The sequence below is a fragment of the Astyanax mexicanus genome, chromosome 5 (genome assembly GCF_023375975.1).
Source record: "Astyanax mexicanus isolate ESR-SI-001 chromosome 5, AstMex3_surface, whole genome shotgun sequence".
NCBI classification, from domain to species: domain Eukaryota; kingdom Metazoa; phylum Chordata; class Actinopteri; order Characiformes; family Acestrorhamphidae; genus Astyanax; species Astyanax mexicanus.
The window spans coordinates 41985664-42011894 of record NC_064412.1 but is presented as its reverse complement, the minus strand read 5'-3'; the positions used below and the strand labels follow the sequence as shown (position 1 = coordinate 42011894).

General features: G+C 38.3%; 1 protein-coding gene across 1 annotated transcript in view; it reads right to left on the bottom strand.

Moving 5' to 3' along the window:
• Positions 1-323: 323 nt before the first annotated feature.
• Positions 324-26231, bottom strand: part of asic4b (acid-sensing (proton-gated) ion channel family member 4b) — a 120066-nt gene continuing 94158 nt past the window's right edge. The window contains exons 2-10 of the mRNA XM_022675491.2: positions 25213-25357; positions 19397-19524; positions 17684-17837; positions 13079-13132; positions 9107-9260; positions 6202-6293; positions 5888-5967; positions 3698-3889; positions 324-1054 (exon numbers count right to left, since the gene is read on the bottom strand). Of these exons, the coding sequence (XP_022531212.2) occupies positions 947-1054; positions 3698-3889; positions 5888-5967; positions 6202-6293; positions 9107-9260; positions 13079-13132; positions 17684-17837; positions 19397-19524; positions 25213-25357 (1107 nt within the window). The 3' untranslated portion in view covers positions 324-946. The remainder of the gene's footprint in view (positions 1055-3697; positions 3890-5887; positions 5968-6201; positions 6294-9106; positions 9261-13078; positions 13133-17683; positions 17838-19396; positions 19525-25212; positions 25358-26231) is intronic.

Sequence of the window (26231 nt, the reverse complement as noted above, 5' to 3'; positions counted from 1 at the left end):
TTAGCTCCACCCGTTCAAACCAAAACCCTTATTAGAATTTTTAACTTAACTTTAAGTTATAAAGACTATAAATGTTTCAGTTTAGCTACATCCATTCAAACCGAAACCCTTCTTAGAACTTCAAACTTAACTTTAATTTATAAAGACTAAAATGTTTTAGCTTGGCTCCACCCACTCAAGCTGTGCATACATTTAACTGCATTTAGTTAGTTATAATGAATGAAAGGTGCGTGAAAATGAAATTCACACAAACATTCAAAACAAAATTCAAAATTTCACAGATTAGTTTCTGTTAATGGACTAAAGGGCTATGGTCTAAAGAGTGAATGGTACAGTTTAATATTAACAGTGTTTACATACATATTACATCATATTCTTATATTCCTACAAAGTGAGGAAAAATGGTCTTTTTATAAAGTTCATGTGACACCACTGTAGCAGTCTTTGTTCGTCATCTGCCAGCAGGTGAGAAAAGTAATATGTGATGGTGAGGCTTGTGTGAGGTATTGCAGGTGAACACAGTCATGTGCTGAAGTTTTTTTTTTTTATTGATTCTTGGTCCCCAAGAAAAGTCTCACTAAAAATCTTGTGTCAGGAAAGGACGATGCGGTGTCTACCCGCTGGTGTGTGATGTACCAGCGTATGTGGGGCTCAGTGTGAGCATGTTCCACTGGTGCGAATGCAGGATGATGCTAATAACCACTGTTTTTGTGATGTAAAGCCAGTTTGAGCCAGTCGCACCGAGACTTGGACACATGCCACCCACCCTATGAAAGGAGGCATTCAGCGGAATACGGTCTTCATAAGGTTGACTTTGGCTGTAGCTTTTATAGGTGACAGACATAGACATACGTAGCCTACAGTTCAAGTGCGTGGTCCCATCCAGGAGTCTAAAATCCAGTGATAAATTATTGTAGATAGTGAGATGACCACGACCAAACAGCTTCTAGCAAGCAAAGTCCTGCTGTACAACTGGCTGTGTGAGGTGGTGGTTTGGTAAAATTGAAGATGAATATACGCCATGAGCTTGAACCATCGTCACGTCCTTACTGTCCTGTTGAAAAACAGATCACACCAGAGGACGCAGTCATAAAATGATAACTGTGACCAGCATTGTTCCAGCAAGTCTTTAGACCCTTTCACCTTTCCACATGTTATGTTGCTGCCTTTTGATTAAAAAAAAATAAATCCCTATCATTCTACAATGAATATACCATAATGACTCAGCAAACAATAAAATATAAATACAGTTGCAAGAAAAAGTATGTGAACCCTTTGGGATTGCTGCATAAATTGGTTATTAAATATGTTCTGATTTTCATCTAAATCACAACAATAGACAAACACAGTCTTCTAAAACTAATACCACACAAAAAAATATATGTTTGCATGGTTTTATTGAACATTCACAGTGCAGGGTGGAAAAAGTTTGTGAACCCCAAGGCGAATAACTTTTTAAAGAGCTAAATGGAGCCAATCAAGTATCTCTAAAAACCTTGATGTTCATTTGTCCATGGTAAGACAGACGGTCGACAAATGGAGAAAGTTCAGCACTGTTGTTACTCTTTCTAGGAGTGATCGTCCTGTAAAGATGACTGCAAGAGCACAGCGCAGAATGATCAATGAGGTGAGGAAGAATCCTAGAGTGTCAGCTAAAGACTTACAGAAATCTCTGGCACATGCTAACATTTTTGGAGTGATCCAAAATTCCTGTTGTGCAGGTCTGATCTGCAACTACAGGAAACAATTGGTTGAAGTTATTACTTAAATCCAAAGGTTCACATACTTTTCCCACCCTGTACTGTGAATTTTAACATGATGTGTTCAATAAAACTATGCAAACATATAATTTTTGTGTTTTTGTCTATTGTTGTGACTTAGATGAAGATCAGAACACATTTAATGACCAATTTATGCAGAAATCCAAGTAATCCCAAAGGGTTCACAAACTTTTTCTTGCAAATGTAAATCATAAACTATATATTCAGAAACGTGCAATGACTCTTGAAATTCACCTTTCTCTTAGTTACAGTATCTCACAAAGGTGAGTTTTCACTAGGAGCATTTCAATGAAATTTATCTTTTACAAATATTAGTAAGTTAAATGTAAGATATCTCAGAAATTGAGTACATCCCTTACATTTTTGTAAATATTTTATTATATCAACAACATAAAAGATATGACACTATGACACAATGTAAAATAGTCAGTGTACAGCTTGTATAACAGTGTAAATTTGCTGTGCCCTCCAAATAATTTGACAAAAAGCCATTAATGTCTAAACCACTGGCATCAAAAGTAAGTAATCCCCTAAGTGAAAATTACCAAATTGTGTGAAAAGTGTCATTATTTGGTGTGGCCACCATTAGTACAGGATTCAAGTTGCCACAGGCATCCTCTTTCAGTCCTCCATGACAACATCACAGGGCTGGTGGATGTTAGAGACCTAGCATTCCTCCATCTTCTGTTTGAGTCCATCACCTTTACTTTTAGTTTCCTCTGCAAGGCGGTGGTCCTCTTGGAGGTGTGTTTGAAGTCGTTGTTATGTTAAAAAGCTGCTTTGCTCCCCAGTTCCTGAAGGTAGGAAATCATGATCTGCTTCAGTATGTCACAATACATGTTGGAATTCAGCTCCTCAGTGTCGGCAGCATTCACGTAACCCCAGACCATGATGCTACCACCACCATGCTTGACTGTAAGCAAGGGATATTTGCTTTGGTAGTCCTCACCAGGACACTGACACACATGCTGAACTCAATCTGATCCAAACAAATTTATCTTGGTCTTGTCAGACCACAGAACATGGTTCCAGTAATCCATGCTCTTGGACTCTTCAGCAAACTGTTGCATTCTTTCTTGTGCATGAGCTTTAGAAGAGGCTTTCTTCTAGGAAAGTGCCATGCAGACAGAGTTAATGCAGTGTGTGCTGTGTGGTTGGAGCACTGCAGGCTGAGCTCCCACTTCTTCAAGCTCTGCAGTAATGCTGGCAGCACTCGTGTGTCAACTTTTTAAAGTCAACCTCTGGATATTATGCTGAACACTTGGACTCAACTTCTTTAGTCAACCTTGAAGAGGCCCGTTCTGAGTGGAAACCTGGAATCCTGGAAAACTGCTGTATGGTCATGGCCATCATGCTGTATCTCAGTTTTAGGGTGTCATACAATTTCTTATAGCTTAGGTCATCTTTGTGGAGAGAAACAATTCTAAAACACCAAATTTAACGGGTCTATTCCCCTTTTACCTGAAACCTTGTAACACTAACAAGTCACATGACACCGGGAAGGGAAAATGGCTGTGCGTTGAGTTATTTTGAGGGCACGTCAAATCTGTTATGCCACTGTTATACCAGCTGTACATTTACTGCTTTACATTATATCAAAGTGTCATATCTTCAGTGTTGTCCTATTAAAAGATAATCAAATATTTACAAAAATGTAAGGTGTATACTCACTTTTGGGAGATGCTCTTTATGTTGTAAACCTACATATATCCAGATGATACATTTATGTGATAATATATCACCATACAGGTAACATATATGGAAACACCACTCTTGATTTAGAGACATATTTTTTATTTTGCATTTCCGTGTTGGACCTAAAAATATTTGATCAATTTGGCTCGTTTACTTGATATATTTTGTTATTCCCTACATGAATAAAATCAGCTAATCACTGCACTGTATCTTGGACTCACCTTGGCTTTGACCTCCTCTAGTTTGACCGTGGCGATGGTGCTCGGTGCTAGCTGAGACCTAAGGTTCTGTTCTCTGTGGTTCTTTGTTCTCTGAATCTGGTTCTGGATTTGGTTCTGGATCTGGTTTCTCTGGTTCTGTTGGTTCTGGTTCTTTTGTGGTCTCAGGAGTCTCTTGATTCTGTGCTTGATCACCTAAAAGAGATAAAAATAATGAAAAATCTCTATTTTTGCAATAGAGAAGAGGTACAGGTATACTAGCATACACCAGGCATTTACATTATTTTTCACAGTATAAGGTGCACTTAAAGTCCTTTAATTTCCCCCCCAAAAATGAATGTGCCTTTTAATCCGGTGCGCCTTATGTATGTATGAATTTTACCAGTCAGGTTGTAAAGAAGCAGTAAAGCCACTCTGCTGAAGTGCAGCGTTTTAAAATGAGTACCAGTTTAGTTCTCCAGCAGTTTTAGCATTAGCTGCTAACAGCGTGAAGCACTAGCTCTTTTGCCATCCTGAGGTGAGTATTATCAGCCTGTAGTTTGCTGTTAACCCCAGATAGCACTGCTGGAGCAGTATTAGCATGCTTACCACAGCGCTAACTCTTTTGCTGTTCAGAGAGGAGTATATTGGACTTTAGCCTGTGTGTGTTAAAACAAGCTTCGTGGAACGAACTGCTAGCTAAAATCGCCCCGGGGTACCGGAACATTCAGGGTTTCTCAGTGTAGCTCTGTCAGGTGGCATCACCCCCCCCCCAAAATAAACAGTTTTCATGAGAAAAATCTGTTTAGATTTTCATCCACCCCAATACTTCTCTGACTCGTCTGAAAAGGTTTTTTTTAAGAATTACAGTTTTGTTTACTTAGCTTAGCTTAGCTTTACAGGTCTCACCACCCAGTGGCCAGACATGTCAACACCCCTGTTTCTACTACTAGTTACTAGTTACTAGTGTCGCACCAAATGTGCCTTATAATACGGTGCACCTTATGTATGAAAATAGACCAGAAAATAGATGTTTATTAATAGTGAGCTTTATAGTGCGAAAAATACAATACTGTAACACTATAATCTTTATTTAGGAAAGGTGCTATAGCTAATAGAGAACAATGATAAATACTTATTGGCAGCCAGTAGAAAGGACTATAACTAGAAAATAAATGTAACAGAATCCTCCAACAACACAAAAAATTATATTGATACTGTGTACAAAATGTGGCGTACATGGACCATAACCTTCCCTAAGAGCACCCTTACATACAGAGCTGCATCCACTGATCATATAGGAATAATTTATAGTTCTAAAATTACAGACTGTAGTCCTGTATCTGTGTCTCTGCAAACTTTATTATCCTCCTTTCTCCCTGTTTTTTTTAATGGTCAGGACCCCACCACTACAGAGCAGGTATTATTCGGGTGGTGGGTTATTCTCAGCACTGCAGTTACACTGGTATGGTGGTGGTGTGTTAATACAGTGTGCTGTTCTAGTACAAGTAGATCAGATACAGCAGTGCTGCTGGAGTTTTTAAACACTTCACGTCACGTCACTGCTGGTCTGAAAATAGTCTACCAACCAGAAATATTCAAACAGCAGCATCCTGTGTGCACCGATGGAAGAATAGCAAATAAACAACACAAGCTGTGCAGCAACAGATCTTTACATCTACAAGGTGGAGCAGTTAGGTAGGAGTATTTAATAGAGGGGACAGTGAGTGACACACTGTTGCTGTATTTCATCCACTCGTCTCAGCACAACAAATGGTCCTATATAATCAGTAGAAATGAAAAAATAATGGGGATAATGGGTGTAGAAACAAGGAGGCAGTCATAAACGAAACGCTATGTAATAATATGTAATCCAGTTTTCCTCTTAAATTTCCTTGTAAACAAGATGGCATTATATTGAATCTGCCAGACAGCATTTGTTCCTGCATACATTGTGTTCATATTTGTGCCTACATGCTTTATCCCTCTGTATTTATTTTGTCTTTTCTTTCTTTTTTTCCTCAGAGAGGAGGAATCTAGCTACAATATATATATATATATATATATATATATATATATATATATATATATATATATATATATTTGCTGAAGGTCATAAGCAAGACAGAAGCAACAGAAAGCCGATCCAGGTGGAGAACCATCATACCTCAATAAATTGACCACATAGAGCGATGCAGAAATGACACAGTGTACCTCATAGATGTAATCAAGTATCTCCAGTATTGTCAGAATGCTGGCTCCAATAAAGAGTCCCATCTGGCCTCCGATGTCTCCTGTACAGCACATGTAGACAAATAAATGAATAAATAAATAAATAAATAAATAAATAAATAAAGCAGAATGCTGTATGATACTGGGGGGAAAAAAGCACATATGTTTAGAGTCTTTCCATTTCAGCTCTTCACATGCACTTAGGAACGCCTCATTTCCTGGAAACAGGCTTCTTTGAAGGCTTTGTGAAGAGCAGCATGAGAACATCTTGAGCGTATGCAACCAAATGAACGTACCTAGTAGCCCGGCTATGTCATACGCTTTCTTCTGCTCTATAGTTTCGTAGTTTAGAGCTTCAAAGTAGATGTCCAGTATCAGGAAGTTGTCTCTGAAAGATCAATGAGAGTAAATGTTAAGCTCAACACTACTCTTACAGAATTTCTTCCCTAGATACTGTATTGATGATGGGAGATTTGGAGCACTCCGCAAACTCTCCTCCAGCACACCCCAAAGATTCTGAATATGGTTCAGGTCTAGACTCTGTGGTGGCCAATTCTTGTGTGAAAATAATAGTTCTGGCCCAATCTGAAGGCAGCTGCATAGGTAGTCATTGACTTCTAAGGCAGCTCTCTTATTTAGCAGGATTTTAACGGATAAGGAACCTCATGAGCAGTGTTGGGCACGTTACTTTAAAAAAGTAATTAGTTATAGTTACTAGTTACTTCTCCAAAAAAGTAACTGAGTTAATAACTGAGTTACTCCACTACAAAAGTAACTAGTTACCAGTAAAAGTAGCTATTGCAATACTTTTGCATACCTGTCAAGTTTTGAATTTAAAAATAAGGGAAATTTTCTGCTGCCTGCTTTGAGTCATCAAACCAGCCCAAATGAGGTTCAGTATCCCTTACATTTTAAGACAGGTTGATAAGAAATCTAAAATAACCACCTGTGAACCACCATCCTCTACATCCAGCTTCTAGCAAACTAGTTAGAGAAAGGAATTTTCGTTTAATATATCTTACAGTTAGTCCTGCAAACCTAAATTAGTAAATACAAGTACTAGTTACTGGCTGATCAGGTACATCAGGTACATATATCATTTTATATAATGATATATCTGTCTGTTTTGATTGGGAGACAAGTCTTTTTAATCTGCAGAAACAGCTCCAGAAACAGTGTAATCACAGTTTACACGGTTAGCTCTGTTACCTTTCTTTTAGAAAAATCGCTGTATATCCAGATCTGTTTTAACGTCAGCTGCTCCGACTAGCTGCCTGAACTCACAGCGAGGGGTGGGCTTCCCTACACTGACCCTCATCCTCACTCCACAAAACCAGCAAGCTGATTGGCTGTTTCTTCTGAAAGACGGGACTTTCTCTTTGAATTGGCACCATGATTCCATGATTGGTGTTAAGAGATTTAATAATCTCTCATTAATACGTTTTTTTTTTATAATACAGGAAATTTACGGGAAAATACTAATACGGGAGGACGTCGGGAAAAAAGGGGTAAAATACGGTAGTTTCCGGGCCAAATCGGGACTCTTGACAGGTATGCTTTTGTAAAAAAAAAAAAAGGTTAATTGAGCGGTAAAGTAACGTGCAGTAACGGGGTGTGGGAAATGGTAACGGCGTTATAGTGACAGTCATAGTAATTAGTTAGATTACTCGTTACTGAAAAGAGTTATTTTAACACCGTTATTCCCATCACTGCTCATGAAATAGCACGTTCAGGACACACTGTGGAGTCAGCATATATCATCATGTCTAGCGCGCTGTGCTCATGAGCTCTGTTTACTAATTCAAGCTATTAACCACATACCTCAGGATAAATCTCAAATCAGCGGCAGCTAATGTGCAGCAATATAGTTATCCAAATAACACATAAACTTTAAATATATTAAATATTCATGATTTTCTTTTATTTTTTGCACTTTCAGTCACTTTATACTAGGGGTGGGCGATATGGCTCTAAAATAATATCACGATATACTTGGCGATATAGGAAAACTAAAATAATTAATTCATTTCAGGAATATAGTATAATAGTATTACAGAATAATCATAATATGGCAAAATAAATAATATAGCATAAAATAATATAAAGCAGCAAAAATATTGCAGAATATTTAGTGCATGCATATAAACTGCAAACTAAAACAATTATACAATAAATACACTTAAAGCTTCACAGTAAACAATAGACTACTTTTAAGACAGAACAGCCCTATTATCACGATATGGATTTTTAATATCTTGATATTTCTGTGTCACGATATATTGTATACGGTATTATATTGCCCACCCCTACTTCATACTCAGATTATGGTCCGTTGTATTTTTAAATTTAATTTATTTATGATTAGAAGCTTTGTAGAAATGCACGAGTAACATAACCATAATATAATAAATAGTCTGTCTAATCCATTAAAGCCTAATTATCAAACTAAACTAAATTTCACACAATAGTACATTCATACACAATCAGCTTATCTACTTAGAAATTTTAGTTGCATAAAACAAAAAGATTTGAATGTATAGATCTAAAATTTTATACATTAAAAATGATTTTATCTGTACATTGTTTTTAACAGCAAAATCACCACCTCACAACAGCAAAGAGGCATTGCTACAATTATAATTTATGAATTATGCCATTATATATTTTAAGTTTATTTTTTGTTGCAATTTCAAAACTGTAAAACATAAAATAAAAACATCTTAAATAATTATTTAAGAAGTGTTCCATCAGCAACTTTTCTGCCCATTGGAAATTCAGATAATCTTTTGCTCACTTAATTATTTGAAGGGTAACACCCTATTTTGAGTGGTCCTTTGAAAATGTTTAATGAATGTTGATGCATTGCTTACTTTCAGCAGATGTACTGATTTTATGTTACATAAAATAGAATTACTATATAATTTCCACTAACCCAAAACATAACCCTAACCTTAACCTTCAGTCAAAACTCAACCCTAAGCATCACTCTGGCCATTGGTGGTCTGCCAATAATTAAAATGTTGTAATAAAGCATTCCGTTACGTTAGCTATTTTAGCCTCATAGCCCAGCACAAAAATAAAAATAAAAAGGTAATTTTAATGCAATCAAATGTACAATATTTTCACTACAATTTTAAACCTGTAATATAAATTAAATGAATTGAAGGATATGATATAAAACCGTTACAATTCATAATTTACCTGATATAGTCCTCAGTTGTGTGGTACTTGCGGGAAAGATAGCGTGCGGACCCTTTGCTGGGGATTTTAACCATAGACAGCTCTTTCCCATAACGAGTGACGTTACAGGGGGTTTCACACGGGCACGAGTCTCCTGTGCTTTTCTGCAGCAGACCTTCATAAACATAAAGAGATTATAAACACAATAGCAATTCACATGTTCATTCCTTAGAAGTCTCATCAAAATTACCACAGCATGTATAATACACTCACTCACAACAAAATAACACATCCCTGGTTGCTGGAAAGCTCAGCATGCAGTTACAGTGGCGTAAAAAAGTATTTGCTCTATTTGCATTATTGTCATATTTTTCAAACTTTAATATCAAACAAACACAACCTAAGTAAATATAAAAATTTTAAATGATTATTTCATTTATTAAGGGAAGAAACTATTCAAACCATTCTAGCCAAAGTGTTTGCCCCCATAAATGAACTGTGATTAATCACACAAGTTCAGTTTCATTAGCCACAACCAGGCCTGATTACTGCCAGACCTTTAGAATCAATAAATCACTTAAATAGAAACTGTCTGACAACATAAAGCACATAAAAGATCCTAAAAACACATGATGCCCTGATCTGAAGAAACAGATGAGGAAAACAAAGTCATTGATCATCTATCAGTGTGGAAAAGTAATTTCTAAGGCTTTGGAAATCCAGTGGACCACAGTAAGAGATATCATTCACAAATGGAGAAAAAATAACACTGGTGAACCTTCCCAAGAGTGACCAGTCAACTGAAATTATTCCATAAGGGCATGGACAACTCATCCAGGAGGTCACAAAAGAACCCAGAACAACATTTAAAGAACTGCAGGTCTTACTCGCCTCAGTTAAGGTCAGTGTTATTGATTCATTAATAAGATGGTCTCCATGGGAGAGTTCCAAGGCAAAAAACAGAACACAACAGCCCATCTCACATTTACAAAAAAAACATCTTGATGATCCGCAGGACTGACATGACAAAAGTAGAACGTTTTGGAAGATGTGTGACCCATTACATGTGGCAGAAAAAGAACATCATATTAAACATAAAACATGGTGGTGGTAGTGTGATGGTCTGGGGCTGCTTTGCTGTTTTAGGACCAGGACAACTTGATGTAATAGATGGAACCATGAATTCTGCTGTTTACCAGACAATCCTAGAGAAGGAGAATATCCGGCCATCTGTTCGTGACCTCAAGCTCAGGTGTACTTGGGTTCTGCAGCAGGACAATGACCCAAAGCACACAAACAAGTCCACCTCTGAATGACTTCAGAACTAAATGAAGGTTTTGGAGTGGCCTAGTATGTCTCAGGCAGATGTGTAAATGGCTACAGGTGTGTTCTGATTAGTCTTCCCACAAAATGCCATAAAAGTGCTTCACCTGCTGCTCTATAAAATGGCTCTCAGAGGCTATTTTTGGATAATGAACCTCTTGATGAGAGATTGCTGACTGTGAGACATGCCTTTGCAATGCACTCAAAGACATTTTGCCCAGTTAACAGACTCTGAGAAGGGGGGGCATCACTGGAATGGCAAAAGCAAAAGCTGGACTGCTACAGAATAGTATTGAACCATATCATCTTTAGTAAAAAAATCCAGGTTCTGTTTAGGGTCTGATGATCAGTCAGGTTTGAATATAAAGGCCTTGTGGAGGGCGCTTCAATTCTAGCTTAGCTGTAGAGCAACATACTGCCCCAACTGCTGGTGTGATGATCTGAGGGGCCATCACAAACAACAGTTGGTTGCCCCTAGCAGTGATACGAGGGACACTAACAGCAACTAACAGTGATATAAAAGGCATCATGGGGGCACATGTGTTTCCTCTCATGTCAGGGCTTCCAACTGGCATTATTCTGCTAGATAATGCTCATCCACACACAGCAAGGGTTTACTAGGAATGTCATTGCCAGATTGCAACACTTACTGCTAAAACATACGAGTGTAGAGCAGGATCTACAGGCCCAGATGCAACATATGTGGATAAATGGGCTGCAGGTTGCCAGGTGGAACCTATATGCCTCTATGCCCAACCGTATCTCATCTTGTATCCAGGCTAGTGGTGCTCAACCGGAAACTAGAGCCTCCATTTCATTGTACAGTTTTCTTTAAAAACCTTCTGATTGGAGCATTTTCTTCTTTAAGCACTTCAAGGGTAGTGCACTACATAATAAATGTTTTTTTTTTTTCTGGGTCAAAAAAAACCCAACTAATAGTCTTTAGGCAATTATGTCCAAATCTTGCATGGTTTGAGTAGAAAAAGACATATTGTCGCAATTGGACAAAAACGTTGTATGTCCAAAATGACAAAATATGAAAAAAAAAACCAAAACTTTCAATTGGAAGTCACTGTAAAGATATTTTATTCCAAGTAAATCTTCTTCTTTTCGTGTCTTGAAGCCTGTTGGTTATATGACTGTTTCCCGTTTCTTTACAGTCTTTTGTGTTTTTTATTGAATATGGCAAGATCTTTTAAGCTGCACTGATTGTGTTGTAGGGGGCAAACAAGGCAGTGCTGCATTGTGTGGTCCTCTCCACATTCACAGGTGGTTCGGCCAACTTTGTAGCCCCAGCTAGCCATGGCAGCTTTTAATCGCCCTGTTCCTGTTCTCAGGCGATTGAGAGTCTTCCACTGGACCCACGGTGCTTCTGAGCCCGGAGGGCTTCAGATGGGTGAATACACATATTAAAGGGAGAGGGGTCATCCTCAAGTCTTTTTGTCCATAGTTGGAGTATGGTTTCTTCCCGTGATGATAATAGGGGCTGGACATGGCTAAGAAAAGTTCGTCCGTGAAGAGGGTGGCGTTCATCACTGGTTGCCTTGGTCATCTCTACTCGGCTGGCTACTTCCCGTCTCACATAAGCAGGAGCAATGCCAGAGAGGATGTGCAGATTGTTTGTGTTGGTGGGCTTCAGGCAACCAGTGATCAAATGGCAGGTGTTGTTCAATACTGGGTCTAGATTCTTGGCATGGAATGATCTCTCCCAAACAGGACATGCATATTCCGCAGAGGAATAGCACAGAGCCAGAGCAGTAGATCTTAACGTGTGTGCTCTGGCTCCCCATTTAGAGTTGGTCAGCTTCCGAAGGATGTTATTCCTGGAATTAACTTTCAGTTTGGTTGTTTTGATATGTTCTTTATAGGAGAGCGCGCGATCCAGTGTTACCAAGTAATGTATTTCTACTGGTCAATTCTTCAAGAAATTTGGACACAATGTAAAGAACCATTGGTAGATTTGCATTATATCAAAAAGTGAAAGCAGCTAAAATGGAGATACGTTGACCGTTTCTCAATCTGCGTTCTTATCTGTACTCAAGTTCTGTTCCTTATAGAACTTGGTAGTTAGCCAAGTTCACACAGGTGACTTGTGTGGACTTCTTACAGTCTGATATCCCACAATGCACCTCGCAGTAGGTGCGACGGAGGAGAAAGTACCTAACTGTAAGCTATACATTATGAAATAGTACTGCTGTATGATTAAAAAAAGTTCTTTTTAGGCGAGAATGTAGTGCTTTAGACTTCAGATATGTGATTTATTTGTTAAAAAAGCGACTATGTGAAAATCTACATCTATGTTTTCGGAACAGCGCTTTCCGTGCCCTGAGAGAGTGATGTTATAATGTACGCAAGCTGTTCCTCGGGATTATGCACTCACAATTCAAACTCACCAAGTCTGTTCTTGCCAAGTTCAGGAGTCCGAACTTGTGAGATGACTTATAGGCGGTACTTGAAGGTGTTTTTTACTTTGATCATATGTGGAACATGGTCTAAAAGGTTTAAGAAGCACTTCTGTAAATAATAAAAATTAGTTTTAAGTTGACTGAAGGACATGAGTGGATGTGAGATCTCTAATTAGGTGGTTAGTGCTCATGGGTAATTAGCATTGCAAATGAGATGGAAACTTATCTTATGTAAAAAAGAAAATGTCATTTTTTCCTGCCTTACCGAGCGCCCTGTCAACACATTTCACTTTCGCAGGTGTGCAGATATCCGCGCTTCCTGCAGAGAGAGAGAGAGAGAGATTTGAGGATGAAAAGATGAGAAAATATAAGAGCTCTGTTCTGAAAAGTAAAAAAAAAAAAAGTCAAGTAAAGAAGACCCAATTCACAGAATCAGAGTTCTCATCATTGAGTGTGAGTGTTGTGTGAGTCATGTAAACAGCATACTCTGATTTAATAGAAGTAGAGAGTGGGGTCTAAAAAAATCTGATTAAGAAATCCAGGTGGGATGTTATAATATGGTCATTTTTTATATCTTGTATAAAATAAAAATATCTCGTATCATTAACTCTCTTGTTGCTGAATCCAATCAACTTCTCACAGCAATGCTTTATTTTTAAATATATTACAAACCTTCCCTGTTTAGACAGTAGAGACCATAGACTGTGTATAGCTGGACAGAGCATCGTCTTTCAAAAGTGTAGCCACCACAGGTCGGGCCCCCCTGCTGTTCGGTTTCAGAAAGCTGTGTAACCCCACCCATCCCCATAGGTTTCAATGGCAAAACAGACAACTTTCAATCCCTTTTTTTCTAATATACTGTAATTCTACCTCCTTTATTTAAATGCAACAGCTAGTGTTACCTCTGCTTATATTGTTACATTTTTATATCCCCACAGAATTCGTTTTTTAAAACGTTATTTAGCTCTATTCAAAAAAGGTGTGGTTATTGTAAAAGGGCTGGTTATGGGCGGGACCAATAACAGACATCAGCTCTGCTCTGCTCTGCAGCCTGTGACCTCGAGGCAGCCCTCAGGGGCGGGGTTATTTAAATGAGTAGGCGGTCTCTCCACAGTCTTTCTCCCTCCTCTGGTCTCTACTGCGCAGACTAGGGTATCAGGATCGCCAACATGGAGGAAGATTTTGGCTTCAATTTTTTTAATGAATGAATGGGAACGGCGACACGGCGTCTATCTTTTTTTACAGCTCTGGTAGAGACAGATACTCCAACTAAAGCAGGATACACTATGTACTGTAATAACCTTGATTTCAGAAGGAACACTGAATAAGCATTTCTTCCAATACTTTTCTCCACATATTGTTTCTAGTACACCTGTATATCTGAGTGTAAGTGGTGGGTGGCATCACCCAGGATAAAACAATGTTCCGCAGTCTGTGAATGAAGGATAAAGGAATGAATTGTTTGAATATGTCATTTGTAGTTGAAGCAGAAAGCCAAGTCGTGACCCTTCTTCCAGAAACCATAAAAGTCAGTGTAAGAATGACGGTGACAGAAGCGGTAAGGGAGCGTTAAAAGCCTGAACAGCAGCGAGTTGTGGCGTGATTATATAGGCTTTAGATGTGACTGGCGCGGAGCTGGAGGCTCATCTCTGCGGAAAGCTCATTTCACAAATGGGCCTGAAAATCCATTTCCAATGAACGGCCTGACTGACGTGTGTGAGGATGATTGATGGAAGTGTTGATAGTGCGCGCCAGTCAATAAGACGGAATTACAGATGAGACATGCCCTCTAAGAGCAGAGAAACAAGTGTGTGTACACATGCACACAACACACACATATGCATCATTTTTATATAATGTAAAAATTCAGACAGAAATCATATTTTCTAGCTTGACAGGATGGACGACTTTAGTGAAAATTGCAATTTGATGGAAACATGGTTGACCACAGTTGCAGACTGTGAATTGAATTGTTGATGATGACTTTGTTCTGTTTTAAATTGTAACTATTTTAATGATTATTTATTTGAATTATATTTTACCCTGACAGGGTGAGCAGGTTAAGCGTTATCGTAAGAATGGAGTGTCAGGGTGGTGCCAGGCAGGGAGACGGGAGGCGGACGCAAATGCAGGTAAGGGCGTGATTTAATAAATAAATAAATAAATAAATAAACAGAGAAACAAAACAAACAATATATAATAACAATACACAAATAGGGGTAACGGAACATAAACAGGGAGGCTGAACAAACAAGGAGCTAAAACAAGACAGGATAAACTAAACAGGGCAAGAGAATAAACTAGATACTAACAAAGGAAAAATAAACTAGGATAAACAAGGAGATAAAGACAGAGAAAATGACTAGGGCTAAGAATACTAAGAAACGCAGATAGACAAAACAACAGGTGAAGGTGCAAAGACAGACAGCAAACACTGACACAGGAGGACTATTTAAAACACACGGAAAGTGGAAACACCTGGGGCTAGGGGGCGGAGCTACAAATTAGACACAGGTGGAAAAGTACAGAGACAGAACACAGGAGCACAGGTCACGTGGGACACCAGGGCCGCCGCTCTGCATACGCAGACAACGCAGCCAGCGTTAGGCCTCAACCATTTTGCAGTTGCAGGGAGCCAAATTGACTGAGAATGAAATGTGTTGAAATTATGACATTAGTACATTTAAAACCCAATGTGAATTATTTATGATACGCTCATCTTTTTTGTCTTTAAACATTGCATGGGGCACCTACTCTACTACTTAAAAGCGGCACGTTATTATTTTTGTGCATAATATAATGCCCCCACCCCTATTGCCTGAAATGGCACGGCTCGGTTTGCTCTGTTGGTTGTTGCCAGATGTGACATTTTCCAGTCAAATAAATAATCAAAAAATGCATGGAGGCGCTAAATCTTGCGCATGTTTAACCATTTTTAAAGTGTATGTGGCCATTCTATACAAAAACTTGTCCAGTGCAATATTTGTGTAAGTTAAAAACTTAAAATAAAATAAACAAATAGGATGAAAAATCGTAACTTATCTGGCAACCTTAGTCCTAACTAAAGTAGCAACGCTACTTGAGTTTGGCAGGAGACAAGTTCACCGCGCGAAGTTGCTACTAAATGGTAATTCAACTATGAAGCGACGGTTTGAGTCTGGAGCTGAGAAGAAGAAAAAGAAGCAGAAAGATGAGGCCCATGCATCCCTTTCTGGTGAGTAACTTCGATGATAAAGGTTTAAATAGTTTTGATTACTTCATGTTCAGTGGTGTTGCCTGAGCTAGTTACGTTGGCTTTGCTGATTTGGTAGCTTTAAACGCTTAACTAGAAACTAATCTGGGTATTGCAAGGCACGTGGCACGTTTGCAAATAGTAGTAGTGTAGTTTGAAGATTTTTAGTGACTTTAATAAAAAATTAATAAACAGAGTAGCCTACCTATTGACTAATGCCGTCAGTGCACTATCCAAATGGTCTGTATGACAGCAGGATCAGACAGCTCTATAGATTTTGACAGGCTGATATAAATACACCACGAATATAAACGATAATTTCATAACCTTTAAGGCTGGCTTGTGTAAATGACGTGTCCACTGCTTAAAATAGACATGCATCGTTTCATTTATTATTTATACATTATAAATAGTACTCTTGTGCTGTTCTTCACTGTTATTGGCCTTACTTATAACGTTGTAAATATTCACAGTTACATGTGTAATTTTAATAAATAGTAAAATTTTGCGTAAACCTTTTGTGTTTGTGTGTGTGTGTGTGTTTTTTTTTTTTTTTTTTTTGGGGGGGGGGGGGGGGGGTTCCCTGACCAGTTATGCTTAGGGCCTCCAAAACCTTAGCAGCGGCCCTGTGGGACACACACAGAGACATGAGTACAGACAGGAAACAGGGCCAGGACATGACATGGAGACAATATATAAGAAATATATTTATTAATATTATTAATTACTGAACATGTAGCAATTGTTTTTTAGTCCCTTAATAAATAAATTAAGTATTAAATCAATATGTATATCAGTAAAACAGTATGTAAGGTTGTGATGTCGATGAAGTCAATTTTTTCTTTAGTAAAGGGGCTTATTATCCCAATATGCCAGGATGAACTGAAATTCAAATATACAGCTCTGGAAGAGCTCTAAGAGACCTGTTCAGTTTCTGAATTAGTTTCTCTGATTTTGCTATTTATAGGTATATGTTTGAGTAAAATAAACATTGTTGTTTTATTCTATAAACTACAGACAATATTTCTCCCAAATTCCAAATAAAGATACTGTCATTTAGAGCATTTATTTGCAGAAAATGAGAAATGGCTAAAATAATAAATAAATAAAAAATCAGAGCTTTCAAATAATTTCTCAAATAATGCAAAGAAAACAAATTAATATCAATAGTTCAGAAATCAATATTTAGTGGAATGAGCCTGTTTTTTAAAATACAGTTTAATGCATCTTGGCATTGTGTCCTCCACCAGTTTACACACAAATTTATGCCACTCCTGGTGCAAAAAGCAATAATTTTGAAATTGGTAAAAATCAAAGGAACTCAAAAATTTTAAGTGGTCTCTTATTGTCAGAGCTGTATATTGATATATAACCTATTTTTTTTATGTAAATATCAAAGTAGCTATGTAAATGAGTAAATTGATTTCTTATCTTTTACATTTTGAGAATATCATTTTTAAAAACAAAACTGTTATTTAACCCCCTCCCCCCAAAAAACCCTGTATAAATTGTTCATACAACACAATCTTGAATAAATGTTAAAAAGGAATTGCTACACTGTGTTTGTATGCTGCAACACAAAAGACACGAAACACTGATTTTGATCCTACACACACACACACGCGGATAGAAACACACCTGGCATGTGTATCATCCTGCAGTTGCACTCTCTCTGGACCTGGATGCTCTCACAGTGCAGTCTGCAGGCGCTCACGCTGTAGGTGTCGTATCCCGGGATAACAGGCTCTGTCGATGCTCTGCAGTTCCCCCACGGCTGGGGCAGGTACGACAGCTAGCATAGCATTTACACACAGAAACACACAGAACGTGTTAGCAGCAAAAAAAAGATTTTTCTTTTAGCAATACACAGTCCAGTCAGAATATTATGACCACCTCCTTGTTTCTACATGCTCTGTCCAGCTTATCAGCATCAATGATCATATAAGAAACTTAGTAGTTCTATGATTACAGACTGTAGTCCTGTATCTGTTCCTATGCATGCTTTATTATTATCCTCCTTTCACGCTGTTCTTCAATGCTCTGGACCAATAGTTAGGTGGAGGGATTGCCTAAACACTGCAGCGACACTGGCATGGAGGTGGTGTGTTAGAGGTAATGCTTTATAATACAGTCCGCGCGGTTTAGTGAGTAAGTACCGTGTACTTATAGAGTAAAAACAGTTAAAATCATGTGAGGTGTGAGTTTATTAACCATTGTGTTATTGTATATAAATATTATTGTATTTTAGTCTTGACATTACAAACTATACGTTTCCTTCCTACTCCACCCTGACTGTTTTTAGCTGCTCCACCCTTTACAGTTTTAAAAGCATTAATCAAGTTCTTGAAGGAATGAAGGAATGAAGCCTTCATAACTCCCAAGAACAAAGGGCGAAATGATTATATATTATTTTATATGAAAATTGCACCAAAAGCTTAGTTTACTTTTTTTTTTTTACGGTGCGAATAACACAAAGTAATGCAATAGATATTTTTACTGGTAACTAGTTACTTTTATAGTGGAGTAACTCCGTTAGTAACTCAGTTACTTTTTTGGAGAAGTAACTAGCAACTATAACTAATTACTTTTTTAAAGTAACGTGCCCAACACTGCTGGTAAGGTATTTTGAATGCACTGGTTCATCTAGAGAAGTTACACCTTAAGTAAAGGGAACTTACCCTCTAAAATGTGAGCTGTAATATAAAGCGTCACAGTGTAAGAATATGTTGTGCTGGTATGAGTGGATCAGATACAGCAGTGCTGCTGGAGTTTTTAAACACTGTGTTCACTCATTGGACACTCCTCAATTGTCCTTCATTAGTGGCCACAGGACACTGGCCACAAGATGCTACCAACAGGAAGTTGTTATCCACAGGATGTTACCCAGAAAACGCTGTCCACAGGATGCTGCCCACAGCATTCAGTCCACAGGAGACTGCCCAACCGGTGATGTTGAATGAATAATTCTGGTTGGTGGACTATTCTAAGTCAATCAGTGTTTAAAAACTTCAGCAGCACTGCTGTGTCTGATTCATTCCATTCCTTTGCTATGTCGTAATTACCTATATTGGCTGCATTATTTGACACTGGTTCGCAAAATGTACTGCAAGATGCCTTCCCAGGTGTTGTGCTATACTTGGCCTCCCTGTCAGAATTGACTGTGTTTTGTTTAACGGGTGCATTAACTTCCTGTAACTGGCCCGTTTGGTCCTTTGGTACAGATTGTGGTTTGCGGCATCTTTCACGCCTGCTATTTTGATTCGGACCAAACAAGGCAGGTGTAAAAACAACCTTTAAGCCTTAACAGATTCTAATATCTTTGATGTATTTATTCACACTCCTGGTTCCTACCCTCTGTTCCTGGCAAGATACGAAGGTCTGGAACCCTGGAGAAACTCCGAAACCCAGTTGGTGAATGTATGGAGGCTCATCCTGGCTGTGGATCTGGACACGGATCCCTGCCTCCAGGGTCGTCTCATCTGAGCATTAAAAGGAAGAAAAGTGAACTACATTACTAGCTGATGCATTCCATTAAAACGTCTGATTTATTTCGACCTGACTCATAGTGAAAACATAATCTGTTCGTCTATACTGGTCAGTGACTCAGTATGAACCAGTCCCATAAACAGCCAAAGGTACCAAGATATTAAAGTACCATATTTTTCGCACTAAGGCGTACTATCAATAAACGTCTATTTTCTGGTCTTTCTTTATACATAAGGTGCACTGAAGCTTAGCTTTACTTAACAACCTGCTGAATTAGGGGGAAAACGTGGCGACACCCCTTTCCTTACTAGTGTTGCCATGTCTTCCTTCTAATTCAGCGGGTCTCACCGCTGGATGTTTTTTACAACTTGACTGGTAAAATTCCTACACAAGGATTATAAGACGCACTGACAATTTTGGGGAAAATTAAAAATGTTAAGATTTTAAGTGCGCCTTTTAGTGCAGAAAATTTGGTACAGTTTTAGCACAGTTTACTGTTACCTTCAATAATGCTGCAGCTACACACTGCTGCTAGAACCTTTCCCATATTGCAGCTATGTTTAAGATGTGTCCACGCTGTATTCACGCCTATATTTGCCATATAAATTTGTATAACTCAGTGAGGGAAGTGTGAGATACCCAGTGTGATTATAATTTAATACACATTAAATTTCCTGAAGTACACACAAGGCTTTATGGATTAACAGCAGCAACTGTACACTAGGGTTCTTCAGTTCTCAGTCTGGATCCAGCATATTTTAATAAATTTCTCTCTCAAACCAACCTAATTCGATTTATCTGACAGATGCCAAGTTTAGTGGGAGTGGAAAATCAACAAACTCTGCTGGACTTTCCCTCCAGAACTGGAACTAGAGAACCCTGCTGTAGACCATCTGTTCACATGCACAGTTTATCAGCCTCTCTACTTACAACCGCTTGTCATTGGTTAGTTTGTGAATATAGGACCAGTGTTGAGGGATAATATACAGATATGGCTATGATTTGAGTTTATCAGGCACATCAATGCTACTGTAATTTCAGTGTCAGTGTAACCTACCTAAAGTGAGACATTTTGTCCCAAAGAAAACTTACAATTTTTCATTTATCAGTACAATAATTTACTACTGCTACAGTAATATTATATATCATATAAGTCAGGGGTGTCCAAACTACGGCCCGCGGGCCATTTGCAGCCCGTTTCCTTTTTTGGAGCGGCCCGCGAGGTATTTCAGAAATAGAATGAAAGTTGGCCCGCTGTTAAGCAGGTTTTTATAATGTGAGAAAGTTTCAAAGTTTTAACGCTAGGTGTCAGAAAAGGGCCTAAAAGCGGAGAGGGTGTGCATTTTTAGAGCAGAAAAACGGGCCAAAGAGTCTAAAAGCGGAGAGGGTGCGCAGTTTTAGAACAGAAAAACAGACCAAAGAGTCTAAAAGCGGAGAGAGTGCACAGTTTTAGAGCAGAAAAACAGACCAAAGAGTCTAAAAGCGGAGAGAGTGCGCAGTTTTAGAGCAGAAAAACAGGCCAAAGAGTCTAAAAGCGGAGAGAGTGCGCAGTTTTAGAGCAGAAAAACAGGCCAAAGAGTCTAAAAGCGGAGAGAGTGTGCAGTTTTAGCGCAGAAAAACGGGCCAAAGAACCTAAAAGTTGCCGTAATTAAGGAGTTTAATATTAAGAGACATCATTACATGAAACATCAATTTGAAAAATCTTAGTTTACACAACACTGTCAAAGATAGATAAAGGTGGTAAGTCAAGTAAAATGGTGTATAAATGAAAGTAATCAGGAAAATGTATTATTTAAAGTGGTATATTTCATTATTTGTTTTATTACAGAGTGTGGCCCGTGACTTTAAATATATTTCTCCTTCTGGCCCCCAACAAAAAAAGTTTGGACACCCCTGATATAAGTCAAAAGATACTGGTTTCATGTTTGGATAGTAGGCTAAATAAAGATGCTATATTTATGTTGTAGACGGACCAATCAGGAAGTAAATGCCACCCACAGAGCACACTGGTTTCTGTGAGATATGATATGATTTATGAGCATCAGAGAGTCAGTACCAGTATGCTGGAGAAACCCCGGGAGATGCTGGAGCAGTGGGATGCATGACGGCAGTAAACGAATGGGAACTGAAACAATTCTTTGTTTGCGTGCCACAGAACATTTTGCTTGGAATATATTTGTCTTACAGCAAAACATTTACAAGCTATAATAAAAACCATTACAGTAATACCATCTCTAAATGACAAAAAAAGCAAACAATAAACAAGGCTATTAATCATAAGGTTGTTTGTTCAATGCCCTTGTCTAATAGGCTGACACTGCTGGGCCCTTGAGCGAGGCTCCAGGTGCACTTCTCCAGAGGTGATGTCTGAGAAAGTCTGACCTGTGCTCTGACACACACACGCACACACACACACACACACACACACACACACACACACACACACACACACACACACACACACACACAAACACACACAAGATTTGTCTACTTGCCTACTGCCTAACTGTGTAACATGATTCAAATCTAAATTGCTTTAGATGAGCAATTGCTTTAGCAGCTTCAGTCGCATACTGGATATACACAATAAAAATATTAATATGCAATATTAAAATTGAACAACTTTTACATTTGGAAATGAAATGAAAACAATGCCAAAAAAGTCCAAACAGATATTTTAGTATTATCATTTGAACTTGGCAACAAAGTAGAGCTGCACAGTACTGAACAAAAAATACATCGCGATATTTTGTTATTTTGCAATACATAATATTTAAGCAATAAAACACGAGAGGGAATAACATCACGGCTATGATTCGGTTGTGGGCACGAGCTGAAGGCGAGTGATAACACACAACCTTGAGTGTTCTATTGCTTTTATGCAACAGTTTCTTTTTTTACAAAATGAATAAAGAAAATAAATCAAAGAACTTTAAGAAATTAAGAATGAATATGCTTTAATATGGACTGTGCCTTCCGCCAAAAAGTAGTTCCACAAAAACTGTAACCGAACTGAACTTAACTCCAAAATGGTGTATGGTTCAGGCAGACTAACACCACGGAAGTTAGCTTGAAATCAGAATTGGGAATAGTGAAGATGGTAACATTAGGACCGTGAAATAACGCTAATACTCTCCTCTCCTGCTTTGTGGAGTCGTCTTCAGGTGAAAGCTGCGCATTTTTGAGCATTTCTGCTTGTTTTGCTCTGTGGTGTTGGTTTTAGCTAGCCGGCTGGACTGTGGTTAGGTTAGCGTAGCTTGCTTTACCTCAGGATTAACTTAGTTTAGCCTAGCCTGGCTGGTTAGCGTTCTGGCTGTCAGAATGCATTAGCCGAGCGATTTTCGTTCCCTTTTTTCCACGAGCGTGCCGTGCTTGAGCGCTAGCCTGTGCTAAGCTAACGCTGCTGCTGATGCCGTTGATGATTCTAAGCTGTCCTGTGTGTATACGCCGTTGCTCAACAACGCGTCGGCGGAGTGATACAAGTTTAGTGTGAGAAGGCCGCGATGTTATCAGAAATATCAGCACGGCTAGAGCACTTCTCAACCAATCAGATTGTGAGGTCGGAACTAACTGTTGTATAAAATATGGTAAGTGTCACGCCTGGTGCCGAAAGTGCACCTGTCTCTCCCACACTCAGCTCTACCTGCGATAGTAATGAAAATAAAGAAAAAGCATTGAATGAGGAGGTGTGTCCAAACTTTTGGTCTGTACTGTACATAAATACTCACGGCACGCACACCTTGCTAAGTATTGCTGGTTTCCCATGTATGACACGTTTATCCCATTGCCTTTGTTCACCCTCTCATGTACGACCTTGTTTTGTTTTCCGACCTTGATTTTGCCTACCCTGTAATTGTGATATTGCCTGCTCGTGTATGACCTTTGAACTAATTTCTGTTTATGGTATGTTTGCTCGCTGTTGCTGTTGATTACTCCCTTTACTGCCATTTTTGTCAATAAACCATTTTTCTAGTATCCTGTGTCTGAGCCCTGTCTCACCATGACAGTAAGTCAAAGAGTTGACACATCTCATGGTATTAAAATTAACCCTTTGTTTATGAAACATTTGAGTAAAATAAATGATATTGGTCAAATATAATACGATAACAACATGTATATTTTTATTTGCCTTATGTGGCATTTCTCTAGAATCAAACATCAAACAATTATGATGTTTACATGTCAACAATTGCACATAGTGCTGGGCGATAAAACGATAACGATAGTTATCGAGGAAAGTATATATCGCGATAACTATAATAAGCCGGACGATATGATTTGATAAACTTTATTTTCTATTTCCCGTTTAAGTAGCGCTGTGAACAGGCGCAGCACGCGATCAGGCAGTGCGCTGAACTGCCTCACAGCTCAGCAAAATAGAAAAACAGTAAAACATATGTAATACATACTTTTCTTATGACAAAATTGATTAGACTAAAACTAGACTAAAATGTGACTACAACTAATAATATCTGATAGACTAAAATGTAACTAAAACTATTATACATTTTAGTTAAAAGACTAAGACTAAACTGTATCAAAATCACCTGTCAAAATGAACACTGTGATATACTATTGTATTTTGCTTTATGTAGTTGTCTGCATTCAGGGAGGGAAATAATCATTTGATTAAATATAATTGTATTAATTGCTATTGCAATTTAAATTAAACAGACAAATAATGTTGTCTGTCCACAAGGCTCTGAGCTGCTAGTGATTTTGACCATAACTCCCTTATTCTGTCACTCATGAGTAAAAAGAAACCTTTAAGTGTAGCAGAAAGTGATTTGATTTATATCGTGATATATATCAATATCGGCTGATATGGAAAACTATATCGTGATAAAACAATTTTCCATATCGCCCAGCCCTAATTGCACATCATTTTAGCAAACTGTATGTAGCAAAATATTCTGCGATATTGACCTTTATTATTATCGCCCCTGTGACTCTATAGGGACTTTGTCAGACCCCCCTTTGGAGGTCGTGACCCCAGGTTAAGAACCCTTGCTCTAAAGTTCTGAGGCCGTCTATACACAAGTTGACCCATGCGTTGTTTGAACTCGATTTAAGTCTGATTTAAGTCTGTTTTAAATAAAATCGGGTATTTCTAAACAATACTCAACTATTTTGAGGGCACATTTGTGGGCACATATACATTCAAACTGAGATCTTTGAGTTGAACCAACTTATAATAACTTATAAGTTGTTTATAAATTTAATCTGTTGCTATTAACAGCTTCTTTTCCATTGGCTTCTGTCACAATCTGTTTGCATACTGGGTGTGTCCAACAGTTTCTGACACTCACCATCAGTGTGTAGTGATTCCCCCTGGGCTACCTTAGAAATAAATCAACTTCCCCTTTAGTTGTAATAACTTGATGTTTTAATTTATGCTAACTCAAGTTTTCATTCCCCATTACTTAAAAAAATTGAGAAAACCGGCTGCCTTAAAAAAGTTAAGTAAACTCAATTTATCCGGTCTTACAGTATACCAGATTAAAAAGTTAAATCAACTTCCCCTTTCGTTGTAATAAATTGATGTAAGTTTTCATTACCCATTACTTAACTTTTTTAAGGCAACCGGTTTCCTCCAATTTTTAAAGCAAATTCAACTTATCAGGGCTTACAGTGTAGTTTGAGATAACTTAACTTTGAGATGCACTTAACGCATTACTCACTGGTCTCTCTCCAGATGGGGAGGTACTCGTCCTGTTGTATGTCCAGCATCAGCTCCAGGCCGTTCCCCATGCCTCCCTGCCGCGTCCGCTTCGCTGAAGTCCTGTTCCCATTGAACGTGTAACACTTTCCATAGCGCGTGTACACCTACAGTCCAAAAGCACACATAGCATATCAATATATTATGCAAAAACATAAACATGCACAAACACAAACACGGCCACTTTGCTTGCTTTTCATCTTTTGTAGGACCAGCCTGAGAGCTGTTTGAAAATGAAGTGTTTTGTTGCAACATAAAAGGCTCTGTGGACATTAGTAAATGTGGACACACATTTACTAATGAAACACTATCCATTCCAGCAGACGACCAAAGAAAAGCATCGTCAGCAGTCCCTGGCATCATGTTTATATAAGCTGGGTTATAAACCTGCACGATGATCTGGTGTCTGCACTCGCACTTCAGTCCAATTTCTGTTCAGAATCAGTTTAACTCAAGAGCACTTTCACTTCTCTGGATCTGAATTTAGAGCTCTTACACTATTAAAGTCAGAAAGACAATGCTCTAGACGCATTTAAAACAGATACAAATCTGATCACTTAAACCATTTCTGGAGTTGGTCTGAGATGCATTTAAAACAGATACAGCAGCCAGTAGCAGTTACACAACACAGAAGAAACAAACAATAGGGATAGTATAATAAGAGAGAAAAGTAAGAAATATAAGACTCTAGACTATGAAATTCTAAACTGAGATTTAAAAATATATACATAAATAAATATACAAATACAAAAACTATACAACATGTGTAAGTAATCAGTCGTAAATATGAGGTAGTGCAGTAACAGAATACATTAAGTATAGGAGATAACAGGTATCAGCAGATATGACAAAAACTAAACATAAATCTGTGCATGTATTGCATTTAAGTTAGGTGCATAGTGTAGTGTCCAGGAGTGCAAATGTACAGGATGTACAGTAAAGTGACAAGTGTCCAGGGGTGCAAATGAACAGTATATACAG